Source organism: Oryctolagus cuniculus, chromosome 15, assembly GCF_051225735.1.
Source record: "Oryctolagus cuniculus isolate XC-2025 breed Fujian yellow rabbit chromosome 15, ASM5122573v1, whole genome shotgun sequence".
Lineage (NCBI taxonomy): Eukaryota > Metazoa > Chordata > Mammalia > Lagomorpha > Leporidae > Oryctolagus > Oryctolagus cuniculus.
The window spans coordinates 30197314-30210847 of record NC_142881.1 but is presented as its reverse complement, the minus strand read 5'-3'; the positions used below and the strand labels follow the sequence as shown (position 1 = coordinate 30210847).

At 41.7% G+C, this 13534-nt stretch overlaps 1 protein-coding gene across 50 annotated transcripts in view; it reads left to right on the top strand.

Annotated features, from left to right (window-relative positions):
• CUTC (cutC copper transporter) overlaps positions 1-8748 on the top strand; it is a 33592-nt gene extending 24844 nt beyond the window's left edge. For 14 of the 50 annotated variants that reach the window (XR_016222047.1, XR_016222051.1, XR_016222043.1 and 11 more), the window contains 3 exons: positions 1885-1912; positions 7133-7238; positions 8288-8748. Coding sequence is in view for 31 of the 50 variants with exons in the window: in XM_089314534.1 (XP_089170660.1) it covers positions 1885-1912; positions 7133-7238; positions 8288-8402 (249 nt within the window). In the remaining 19 variants the exon portion in view is untranslated. Of the gene's footprint in view, positions 1-1884; positions 1913-6319; positions 6510-7132; positions 7239-7398; positions 7717-8287 lie in introns of those variants that run through there. The other 36 variants (XM_089314552.1, XM_089314539.1, XM_089314554.1 and 33 more) reach the window with 6 other exon arrangements.
• Positions 8749-13534: the final 4786 nt, after the last annotated feature.

Here is a 13534-nt window from a genome sequence, read left to right as displayed (position 1 = left end):
GGGGCCCAAGGACTTGGGCCATCTTCCACTGCTTTCCCAGGTCATAGCAGAGAGCTGGATTGGAAGTGGAGCATCTGGGAGTTGAACTGGCGCCCATATGGGATGCTGGCACTGCAGATGGTGGCTTTACCCTCTGTGCGACAGTGCGAGCCCATAAATTTTCCTTTATTATTACACAGTAAACACCAGAAAAAGTGTTTTAGATAAGCAGGAGCAGTTTTCTCACAGTTTGGAGGTTATTGTTTTGTTTTCTTCATTTTATTTATTTGAAAGGCAGAGTTACAGAGAGGTAGCAAGAGCGAGAGCGAGAAAGATCTTTCACCTGCTAGTTCACTCCCCAAGTGGTGGCAATGGCTGGAGCTGGGCTGATCTGAAGGCAGGAGCCTGGAACTTCTTCCAGGTCTCCCACGTGGGTGCAGGGGCCCAAGGAGTGCTGAGGACTATTGAGATCTGGAGCCCTGTAGATCTGGCCTGACCTGTGTACCACTCCCTTAATTTAATGTGTTAATCTTTGGTAAAAACTTGACTGGTAATCAGAGAAACTGAACTAAAAAAGCACAGCTAGTGTCTGATAAAGTCCACATGAAAGGTTTTAGGGATAGGGACTTGGTTTCATTGCTACCTAAAATTTTTATTATACGAATATATTTGTCTTTCTTGACTAGGTAAGCTCTCTGGGAGTGGGAACTTATTTTTGTTCACCGTATGAAAGAAGAAAAACTTTTATTCTGCCTTCTTTGTCTTTTTTTTTTTTAAGATTTATTTATTTGAAAGAGTTACCTCTCCTCTCTGTGTAATTCTGACTTTCAGATGAATAAATAAATCTTAAAAAAAAAAAAGGTTTATTTATTGTTTATTTATTTGAAAGGCAGAGCTACAGAGAAGCAGAGGCAGAGATAGAGAGGTCTTCCATCTGCTGGTTCACTCCCCAAGTGGCCACCATGGCCAGAGCTGTGCCAATCCGAAGCCAGGAGCCAGGAGCTTCTTCCAGGTCTCCCACGCAGGTGCAGAGGCCTAAGCACTATGGTCATCTTTCACTGCTTTCCCAGGCCATAGCAGAGAGCTGGATCAGAAGTAGAGTAGCCAGGACTTGAACTGGTGCCCATATGGGATGCTGGCACCACAGGTGGCGGCTTTAACTGCCATACCATACCACAGCACTGGCCCTGGGCCTATGATTTTTAATTGATATGCTAAACTAGGGAATTTAGTACATTATGCTATGCTCTTTTTTTCCCCTAGTGAAATCTTTTTTATATTCATTTACATCTACCCCTTTGCATACTAGCAACTTAAATTAGTATTATTTTTCAGTAAGGCTTTTCTTAACGTGGTATGCTTATTCAATATTTATATTATATCATCCTATTCATTCTGTTCATAATAGTATGAGTCTTTAAAGCAATATGATAAAATTTCTTTCTGAGTAGAAAGTTAATTTGCTGGACATCTTACTTGCTCAAGATCCAAAGAAATCGATAGATAGATTAATTAATTTGAAAAGCAGAGCTGCAGAGAGAGATCTTCCATCCACTCGTTTGTTCCCCAAACGGCTGTAAAGCCAGGGCCGGACCAGGCCACAGTCAGGAACCAGGAACTCTACCCTGGTCTCCCACATGAGTGGCAGGGGCACAAGTTCTTGGGCCATCATCTGCTGCCTTCCCAGGCACATTAACAGGGAACAGAGCAGCCAGGACTCAAACCTGTACCCCGATATGGGACATCAGCATCACAAGCAGCTCCTAGAGAAGATGAAAATTAAACATTAGTGGTGATTTTAAAATTTAATGTACTTTGATACATGTTTCTGTTCTCACTGCCATATTGTCCCACTTAAGAGAAAGATATTAAAATTTACTTGTTTATTCTTTTTCTTTTTTTCAGGCAAAAGGCAGGATTGTGGTAATGCCAGGTATTTATCTACCCATTTGCCAGTATAAAACTGAACTCTAGGGGAGGAAGGGCAAAGGAGGAAGGAATGTGGGAGAAAGTATTAGTACATAGTGTTTAGTGAGAAGAATAAAGAGCTTAATTAAAATATTTGGGAGATCCATGTTGGAATTTAAAATTTAGTTACAGAGAACATTCTAAAAAATTAGCTGAGCAAGGAGCACACAGGAAGTAGATTGGGATTGGAGTTTCTCTGTTTGTACTCCCATGGGGTAAAATTTTATGAGTTTGGATATTCATCTCTGGTAAGGTAGCCCAAGTTTGATGCTGCTATGTTAGGGCCAGATATCCTAATTGTTAACAGGATATAAGTGTTTAGACAACATAATATTCTCTGTGCTTAAAAATATCACTAGATTTCTTTCTTGTACCCAGAATAATTTGATCATATGCTTCTGATGATAACCAGATCAATTAAGTAGAAATGAATAGATGAGGACATTTTTATTTTTTTTAAGATTTATTTCATGTTTTGAAAGGTAAGAGTAACACAGAGAGAGGGATGTTCTATCTCTCCGTAAATGGCCACAATGCCAGTGCTGTGCCAGGTATGGATACAAGGGCCCAAGCACTTAGGCTGTTTTCTGCTGCTTTTCCCAGGTCATTACCAGGGAACTGGATCAGAAGTGGAGCAGCCAGTACTTGAATTAGTGCCTGTATGGGATACTAGCATCACATGTGGTGGTTTTACCTTCTACACCACAATGCCAGCCCTGGGGCAGTTTATAAAGAGTTAGGTAAAGCAACCTAGAATCAGAGTGAAACAAATAGAAAGGCAATATTAAGTTTTTTTGCTTTTTATCGTTAAATTTTTCAATATTTTTTAAAAAGGTAGAAAATAGCATAATGAATACTCATATGCCATTCCATAGATTCTACATTTTACCACAGTCCTATTTTTAACACTGAGAAATTTAAGTTAAAAATATGACATTTGATATTTATGCATCTGTAAAAAATGAAGACATTTTACTATAACCACAATACCATTATCACACCTATCAAAGTAAACCCTAATTCCCAAATTCCATTTAACACTCAGTCTGTACTTGTCTTTCTCCAGTTGGCCCTAAAATGTTTTTTCTAGCTATTCTGTTCAAACTAGGAGCCCTTCAAGGAACAAATATTTCATGTGGTTATCTTTCTTAATATCTTTCAATATAGAAGTTTTTCTTTTTCCTACTTTCTTAGAAAAAAAATTACATTTAAAAAGGTTGGACTACTTACTGTGTAGAATGTCCTACTTTCTGGATTACTGTTTTCTCTTGACATTGTTTAGCTTGTTCCTCTAGTCTGTATTTCCTGTAATCTAATAGGTCATAAGGTTTGATTGGATTCTGGATAATTATTTTTGGTAAAAATGCTAATGGGTGATTCTCTATACCTCTTATTGAACCATCTCAAAAAGCATTCAATCTCTGGTCACCTTAACTACTAGTGATGCCAAGACTGACCAGTGTTCAAAATGGAGACAACCAGACAAAGGGCAACTTTTTTGAAAGACAGCGTCACAGAGAGGCAGAGAGAGAGGGCTTCCATCCGCTGCTTCACCCCCCAGACAGCTGCAACAGCCAGAGCTGCACCGATCTGAAGCCAGGAGCCAGGAACTTCTGCCAGGTTTCTCACATGGGTGCAGGAGCCCAAGGACTTGGGCCATCTTCTACTGCTTTCCCAGTCCATAGCAGAGAGCCGGATCAGAAGTGGAGCAGCCGGGACTTGAACTGGTGCCCATATGGGATGCTGGCACTGCAGGAGGCAGCTTTACCTGCTGCGCCACAGCGCCAGCCCCAAGACCAACTTTTAAAAGAGGGCCGTTGGGACATGCATTTAGCACAGCAGTTAAGTCACTGATTGAGATGCCCACATCCAGTATGGGGTGCCAGGTTCAAGTCCCAGCTCCTCCACTTCCACTCCACCCTGCTGCCAATGCTCAGCCTGGGAGGTGATGCCCAAGTACTTGGGTCCCTGCCATCCATGTGGGAGACCTTGCTCCTAGCTTCGGCTTGGTGCAGCCCTATCTTACAGGCATTTGGGGAGAGAACCAGTAGGTGGAAGATTTCTCTCTCTGCCTTTCCAGTATAAAGAAAAATCAATAAAGATTTTGGGGGGCTGACATTGTGGTGTAACAGGTATAGGTGCCATTATCTCTTATAGGCACAGGTCCATGTCCCTGTTTCAGCTCTTTGAATTCATCTCCCTGCTAATGTGCCTGGGAAAAGCAAGGGAAGATGAATCAAGTATGTGGGTCCTTGCCACCCACGTGAAAGACCCAGATGAAGCTCCTGGCTTTCACCTTGGTCCATCCCTGGGTGTCACGACCATTTGGGGAGTGAATCAGAAAATGGGAGATTGTCACTGTCTCTTGACTTTCAAATAAGTAAATAAATCTTTAAAAAATAAAAAGTTTTGAAAAAGAGGCCATGTTGGTGCTAGTGCTTGGCCTTGTGGTTAAGACACCCACATTCTGTGTTGGAGTACCTAGAGTTTGAGTCCAGCTCTGCTGCAGATTGCAGCTTTATGCTGATGTGCACTCTGGGAGGTGGTGATAGTGGCTCCAGTAATTCTACCCATGTGGGAGACCTGAGCTGAGTTCCTGGATCCCAGCTATAGCCTGGCCCAGCCCTAGCCATGTAGGGGATATTGTCAGATACTTAGGAAGACATTGACCTATAGCCAAGTCCCTAAAACATAAGTACGTAGAAAACATGTTGTCTGTCCAGTTGAATCCCTTTATAGATTAGCCAAGGAATGTTAGAGACTCTCTGAGTCTGCTACGTTTCCATTTAAGACTAAATATATTTAGTCTGGACAACTAATACCCAGAATTAGACAGCTGTTAGCTTAGAGTGCCTCTGCCTAATTTGTAGCTATTAAGTTATCTGCTGTGCACAAGGACTACTTAGGACACAAAATCATACAAGAAGCTACGTCCTTAAATTGATAGTTTTGTCTTTATTTTGTTTTTAAGATTTATTTATTTATTTGAGAGGCAGTTACAGAGGGAGAGAAAGAAGTCTTCCATCAGCTGGTTCAGTCCCCAGATGGCTGTAATGGCCGGAGCCGGACTGATCAGAAACTAGGAGCAAGGAGCTTCTTCTGGGTCTCCCACATGGTTGCAGGGGCCCAGGTGCTTCGGCCGTCTTTTACTGCTTCCCCAGGCATATTAGCAGGAAACTGGATCAGAAGAGGAACAGCTGGGACACTAACTGATTGCCCGTATTGATGCCAGTGCCATAGGCAGAGGCTTAACCTACTAGGCCACAGTGCTAGTCCCAAGAAAGTGATAGTTTTAAGTCAGAGTATGTTTTATATATAGAAATATTTGTGATGAATTTATTTAACAGCCCTAATGAAGTGAATACTAATCATATGTCAAATATAATTATATGTAATATGCTAATTATGGCAGAAAATAGAAATGAATCTGAAGTAATGTACTTAAAGAGTTTACAGAGTAAACTTAAATTACTACAGTTTCATCTAAATAACAATTAAAAATTTGTAGGTCAGTCTAAATGCCTAATGAGTATTCATCATTGGAAATACAAAAGTAAATAGGGCATAGTACTTGCCCTCTAGAGGGACTCCTTGTTTAAGCTCCAGTTTTCTCACTGTAAACATAAGAATATTGATCTAGCTGTTTTCTGAGATCCTTTTTTAACTATAAAGCTGTGTTTGGAAAATGAAATAACCAGTAAAGTTAATAATCACTGAGCAACTTGTGTGTCAAAGGGCAGGTAGTTTGTTATTCTTCGGAGGGAAATAACATCTTTATCTCTTAAACCTTACAACATGCTTATGTTATCCCTTTTTTAATTGATGAAGAAATTGAGGGTCCACAGATTAAATAATTTGTCTAAGATTGCCCATCTGTGAAGAGCTACAGTAGTGAGCCAGAACCCCTCTTTAAATCTGAAATCTCAGATGCCTTAGGGCTTTTTACTTCTTAGGGGCAGTATTACTGCACCACTCAGAAAAAAAGAAACCAAATGAATGAGTCTCAGAATATGTAAAGGCACTTTATTTCAGCAACTTGAATAGCTTGAAATACAAAGTACACATTTGATGTCATTAAAAAATATTTATTGACTGCATCCTACATATTAGGAGATGAGGATATAAAGATGAGTACACTAATTTCATATTTATAATCCATTTGTACCAATTCAGATTATGGTTTTTTATAAATACTTAAAAGATTGTTTATCAAAACAAATACAAGGTTACTTCAGAAAGTTCTTGGAAAATGGAATTAAAATGTGAGTTTATTTTTGGTTCAGAAGTTTTTGAAATCCCTGTTGGTTTTTCATAATACACATTTTCCATGAATCTTTCTAAAATTTATTTATTTATTTTTATTTATTTATAGAGAAAGGCAAACAGTGAGAGAGATCCCATCCACTGGCTTGTTCAGTAGCCATCAAGGCTGGGCCAGGCCAAAGCCAGAACTGTGAATTCATCCAGGCTTCCACACAACCACCCAAGCCATCAACAGCTGACTCTTAGGTACTCATTAGCAGGAAGATGGAATCAGGAGCAGAGACAGAACTCAAACCCAGGTACTCAAATATCAGATGCAGCTGTCTTAACTATTGTTGAAACAACTAGGCCAAATGTCTACCCCTCCATGAACTTTTAAGGCCTTAATATCAGCCATCATTAAGTACTTAGTTGCATAGTTTTAATAAAGTAGAATCGATTCTTCTGTAAAATGAAACTTGTAACCAAGTAAACTAGAACACCTTGCATTATTTCCATTTCCAGTGAAGTTTGAATCCTAAGCGAGAGAGAATCTTTGAGGTTCTGTCTTTCAGACACATCTCTGAGGTTATACTTTTGCAGCTTCTTTCTCATTTTAGTTTTATTTTGCTTTAATTGGGCAACAGAGTAGGGATGGAAAACTCAATGACTTTCCTGGTCCCAGGGCAGTCTTTTTAAATTTAGTCAGTAATGTACAGCATTGTTAAACTGCGTCGTACACTCATAGATTCTATGACCTTTGTAGTTCTTCTCTAGGGTCTGTAGGCTTTTCTGATCTCATTTTAGCTCAGTAGGGAAAGAATAATTCTTGAAATCAATGAGAAGTTTAAGAATGAGGATTTTAAGTAGAGAAAAAAGTCATTTTTATTCATTAAATTTTGTGAAAAATTCTCCTTAACATGGCACTTACTCTTTCCAACAGGGGGTGGCATAACAGACAGAAACCTACAAAGGATCCTTGAGGGTTCAGGGGCCACAGAATTCCACTGTTCTGCTCGGTCTGCTAGAGACTCAGGAATGAAGTTTCGGTAAAAATGTATTCTTTGATTAATACAAGAAGGGATGAGATTAATCTTCTCTTAATTGATGTCATGATTAGTGAATGGAGTGTAGTTATTAGTGTATAATTATTATAGTTGTTTTGTAGTTGAAAAGCATTTCTAAAACTGTTCTTGTCCTGCCTTAAAGTAGCAGGACCTGGGGCCAGCATTGTGGCATAGCAGGTAAAGCTGCCTGCAACACTGGCATACCATTTGTAACCCAGCTGCTCCTCTTCCAATCCGCCTGGGAAAAGTAGCAGAAGATGGCCCAAGCGCTTGAGCTCCTGCCAGCTGTGTAGGAAACTCAGAAGATGCTCCTGGCTCCTGGTTTCCGCCTGTCCTAGCCCAGTCCATTGGAGCCCTCTGGGGAGTAAACCAGCAGATGGAAGATTTCTCTTTCTCTAACTTTCAAATAAATAAATCAATAAATCTTTTAAAATAAAAAATAAAGAGTCTTCTGAACTTAGGTGAACCTGTGTATCCTTAAGTTATTGCTAAACTCAGATGTGTTAATAATAAACTAATTCAACAGCCAGGCTACAAATGAGTCAGTTATGCACATATGCCCGTTCACCTTTGCTTCGCTTCAGCAGAGTAACTGTGGTCTAAGGATAAAAGAGTCATCACCATTGTCATTCCTACTACTTTTAATATTTAGTCAGTTTTCCTTCACCTTTGATCTCTATTTTCAATTACTTGAAATTACACCACCATTAAGGAATTGAAACTATTTGTTGGCTTTTATACTTGAAAAAGTTCCTGTAATTTAATAGTAGTTGAATGCCTCTTTTTACAAGTTAGGGAAAATGAAGTTTGAAAAGAAGCAACTTCAGAACTTATTTTTCCACATATAAAGTCAAGTATACTATCTAATAGTTTTAGCTATTAGGTATTTCAAGTAATTAATGAGGAAAATTATGAAATGGTAGTCCATGGTTCTTGACCTACTCTTGTTCTTGAGCCATGAAATAGTCTATAAAATGAGAGGGCTCATTTAACAGTTTACAAAATTATCTGTTCCTTTATTTCTTTTGCAGAAATTCCTCTGTTGCTATGGGAGCCTCGCTTTCTAGCTCAGAATATTCTGTAAAGGTAACAGATGTGACCAAAGTAAGGACTTTGAATGCTATTGCAAAGAATATCCTGGTTTAGCCAGACCTCTCTGAGACACATGACGATCTCTGGATAAAGGTAGAAGTATAACCTACAATTCCTTATGAGACAGCTTTAACTTACTTCTCTTCACATGGCCATGGAGAATGTTTTCCAGAAGAAAAAGAACTTGAAACAGGATACAATCACTTCCTTTGCTTAATCTTGCCAGCCATTGCCGTCATCATGATTAAATCTGGTCTGTGCTTTCTCTGCAGACAGACTTAGCTTGTGGTGAACTGGGAAAACTCAGCTGCAAGGTACGAATTTAGAGTGTGACTTCAGGATCAATTCAATAGCAACGTTTTGCTTTTTCATTTATAAAATAAAAATTTCCACTCTATTATGATATGGCCTCTTATTTTTACCCTGAATGCATTCCATAGCCAAGTATGAAAAGGAAGATTTTGTTTTGCTTTTTACTTCATTTTCTCATCATGATGTACTTATTATATATGCTGTCCTGGATGAGATGTTAAGGGTACAAAGTAAAATGATACAGCATAAAAATTCCCAGATTTGAGTAGCATATAAAAGTTCCTAAATTCAGTATCATATGCACTTGCACATATTTGGAATTTTGGCCTGACCCTCCCCCATGCTTGGACTTCTCTATATGATCTTCCTTAGAGACAAAAGCAGGCCATGTTATCATCTCCATTTTAAGTGATATACTCATGTTAAAGCACCAGATACATGGTAAGCACTCATTAAATGTTGGTTCCTTTTTCCCAGATTGGCTTTCTGGTATTAATCTTTGATAGTTTAAAAGCCTTTCCCAGGATTCCAGGCATTGAGTGATAAAGCCAGCATTTACTCTGTACCTTCCACTACGTGAATATGAATATAAGAAGCATAAAGTAATCCCTACCTTGATTTTTTCCGCTTACGTCTAGTTTTTAAAATATGTACTAGGGCTAGCTCTGTGGTGTAGTGGGTAAAGCTGCCACCTGCAGTGCCGGCATCCCATATGGGTGCCGGTTCAAGTCCCGGCTGCTCCACTTCTGATCCAGCTCTCTGCTGTGACCCTGGAAAGCAGTAAAACAGGGCCCAAGTCCTTGGGCCTCTGTACCCACGTGGGATACCCGGAGAGGGTCCTGGCTCCTGGCTTCAGATTGGTGCAGCTCCGGCCATTGCAACCATTTGGGAAGTGAACTAGTGATGGAAGACTGACCTCTCTCTGCCTCTGCCTCTGACCCTCCTTCTCTCTCTGTGTAACTCTGACTTTCAAATAAATAAATAAATCTTTAAAAAATATTTACTGAGGGGCCGTCACTGTATTGTAGCAGGAAAAGCCATGGCCTGCAGTGTTGGCATCCCACATGAGCACCATTTCAAGTCTCAGCTGCTCCACTGCCAATCCAGCTCTCTGCTATGGCCTGGGAAAGCAGAAGATGGCCTGAGTGCTTGGACCCCTGCACTCAAGTGAGAGACCTGAAAGAAGCTTCTGGCTCCTGGCTTTAGATCAGCTCAGTTCCAGCAGTTGTCATCTGGGGAGTGAACCAGCAGATGGAAGACCTCTCTGTCTCTGCCTCTCTGTAACTCTGCCTTTCAAATAAATAAATAAATCTTTTAAAAAATTACTGATAATTTCATGTGTGTAAGTTCCTTATCAGCAATATTTCAAGTATTTTGAGGATAGGGAGGCATGACTTCAGATTTTTGTATGAGTGGGTCTTCAAAAAGTTTGTGGAAAATATGTATTGTGGAGAAACTATGCACATGTTTCAAAATTTTTTAAAAATAATTACTTGGGAGGCAGTTACAGAGGGAGAGAGAGAGAGAGAGATCTTCCATCCACTGGTTCACTCCCCAATTGCTGCAACAGCTGGATCTGGGCTGATCCAAAGCCAGGAGCTTCATCCAGTCTCCCACACAGGTACAGGGACCCAAGCACTTGGGCCATCTTCTACTGCCTTTTCAGGCCATCAGCACGGAGATAACCGGCATTCAATCCGAGATGCTGGCACCTCAGGCTTAACCTGCTATGCCACTGTACTGACACCGATTTCAAAATTTTTTAATGAAGGGGCCAGTGCTGTGGCACAGTGGGTTAACGCCCTTGCCTGAAGCGCCGGCATCCCATATGGGCACCAGTTCTAGTCCCAGCTGCTCCACTTTTGATCCAACTCTCCGCTATGGCCTGGGAAAGCATAAGAAGATGGTCCAAGTCCTTGGGCCCTAGCACCCGCATGGGAGACCAGGAAGAAGCTCCTGGCTCCTGGCTCCTAGCTTCGGATCGGTGCAGCTCTGGACGCTGCAGCCAAATGGGGAGTGAACCATCAGATGGAAGATCTCTCTCTCTCTCTCTCCCTCTCCTCTCTCTCTGTGTAACAATGACTTTCAAATAAATAAATCTTTAAAAAAATTTTTAATGCCAAAATAAGATGCCCTTTTGGTTCCTTTTTTTCAGTGGAGCTTTTTTATTCAGCATTCACTGTAGCAAGTATTACCCTTGGATAACTTTTTTTTTTTTTTTTAAGATTTGTTTATTTATTTGAAAGAGTTACACAGAGAGAGGAGAGGCAGAGAGAGAGAGAGAGAGGTCTTCCATCTGATAGTTCACTCCCCAATTGGCTGCAACGGCCAGAACTGTGCCGATCCAAAGCCAGGAGCCAGGAGCTTCTTCGTGGTCTCCCATGTGGGTGCAGGGGCCCAAGGACCTTGGCCATTTTCTACTGCTTTCCCAAGCCATAGCAGAGAGCTGGATTGGAAGAGGAGCAGCCGGAACTAGAACCAGTGCCCATATGGGATGTGGGTGCTTCAGGCCAGGGCTTTAACCCACTGCACCACAGCGCTGGCCCCATGATATCTTTTTTATTTTTTTATTTTTATTTTTATTTTTTGCCAGGCAGAGTTAGTGAGAGAGACAGAAAGGTCTTCCTTTTGTTGGTTCACTCTCCTAATGGCCACTACAGCCAGCGCTGCACCGATCTGAAGCCAGGAGCAGGGTACTTCCTCCTGGTCTCCCATGCAGGTGCAGTTACCCAAGCACTTGGGCCATCCTCCTCTGCCCTCCCAGGCCACAGCAGAGAGCTGGACTGGAAAAGGAGCAACCAGGACTAGAACCCGGGGTGCCGGCGCTGCGGGCAAAGGATTAGCCAAGTGAGCCATGGCACCAGCCCCCCATAATATCTTTTTTTTTTTTTTTTTTTTTTACAGGCAGAGTGGACAGAGAGAGAGAGAGACAGAGAGAAAGGTCTTCCTTTGCTGTTGGTTCACCCTCCAATGGCCACCGCGGCTGGTGTGCTGTGGCCGGCGCACCGCGCTGATCCGAAGGCAGGAGCCAGGTGCTTCTGGTCTCCCATGGGGTGCAGGGCCCAAATACTTGGGCCATCCTCCACTGCACTCCCTGGCCACAGCAGAGAGCTGGCCTAGAAGAGGGGCAACTGGGAAAGAATCCGGTGCCCTGACCGGGACTAGAACCCGGTGTGCCAGCGCCGCAAAGCGGACAATTAGCCTAGTGAGCTGCGGCACCGGCTTCCCCCCATAATATCTTAATACTAGCCAATTGCCTGCCCCTCAACTAAGTTTTTGAAATACCCTTGGAGCTCTCGTTTGCTACCACACTGTATATTTGTAGTATTGATTATCTTGCCTAGTAGAAGAGCACTGAATTGGGAATTAGAACCTCAATTCTGGTCCTGATTCTGTCACTGACTTTGATAACTATGCTGGGTATTTTTTGTTTGCTCTTCCAGATCCATTCTCCACAACGGCCCACATCAGTGGCTTTCATGCCCTTCAACTTCTGGTTGGGCCTGGCCAATGGAAAATATCACAGGAGATGGCAGGGTGGAAAGTTCTTCCCTACCATATTGTTGGGAGTTGGCTGTGTCCCTTTAGGGATCGTAGCTCCTATCAGTTGTTCCTGGACCCACCCTTTCTGGGTTCTGATAAATAGTCCTTTCCCTTTGCCTCTTCAGGCTTATAGATGGTGATAATGCCAGATTGTTATTAGACCTGGCTTACTGCACTATTTATTCCTTGTTGTTTTCTTAAACCCATACCCATACCTTAATATAGTTCTTTATTAAACTTTCCTCAAATTGTCCTATTAAAGTATATCATCTGTTTCTTACCAGGGCCTTAACTAATAAGTAATCTACAACCTTTCAAGAATTCAAATTCTCTATTTGTAAATTCTTCCCAACTTCAGCACGTGTTTGAACCATCACACACTGCTACTTGAATGCTACAGAGTGTTACACTCCATAACAAAAGGATTCTATTCATAACTTCAAATAGAGGTATCTTTGGGGGCATTTATATCTTTTCTATAATTCAATGTATTATCTTCGATTCTGTTCCCAAAGCAACATGATGCCACTTTCTGGTATAGAGTTACTTTTGGGCTTTTATGATTTTTTCATCCCTACACACATTGAGCACTTTTTTTTTTTTTTAAAGATTTATTTATTTGAAAGAGTTACACGAAGAGGAGAGGCAGAGAGAGAGAGAGAGAGAGGTTTTCCATCCACTGGTTCACTCCCCAGTTGGCTGCATCAACCGAAGCTGTGCCGATCTGAAGCCGGGAGCTTCTTCTGGGTCTCCCACGTGGGTGCAGGGCCTCAAACACTAAGTAAACCAGCAGACAGGATATCTCTCTGCCTTTCAAATAAAAATGAAAACTAAGAATTATAAAAAATTATCTGGTTGTAAACATATTTAATGGTGAAATAATAGTAAACACTTATGAGATTGGGAATGAGACAAGGATGCCCACTATCACCATTTCTAACACTTTACTGGCAATCTTAGTACAAAAAGGCAAAACAAAAATTTAATTTTTTTTTTTTTTTTTTTGGACAGGCAGAGTGGACAGTGAGAGAGAGAGAAAGGTCTTCCTTTTGACGTTGGTTCACCCTCCAGTGGCCGCTGCGGCTGGTGAGCTGTGGCCAGCGCACCGCGCTGATCCGAAGCCAGGAGCCAGGTGCTTCTCCTGGTCGCCCATGTGGGTGCAGGGCCCAAGCACTTGGGCCATCCTCCACTGCACTCCCTGGCCACAGCAGAGAGCTGGCCTGGAAGAGGGGCAACCGGGACAGATTCCGGCGCCCCGACCGGGACTAGAACCTGGTGTGCTGGCGCCGCAAGGCGGAGGATTAGCCTATTGAGCCACGGCACCGACAAAA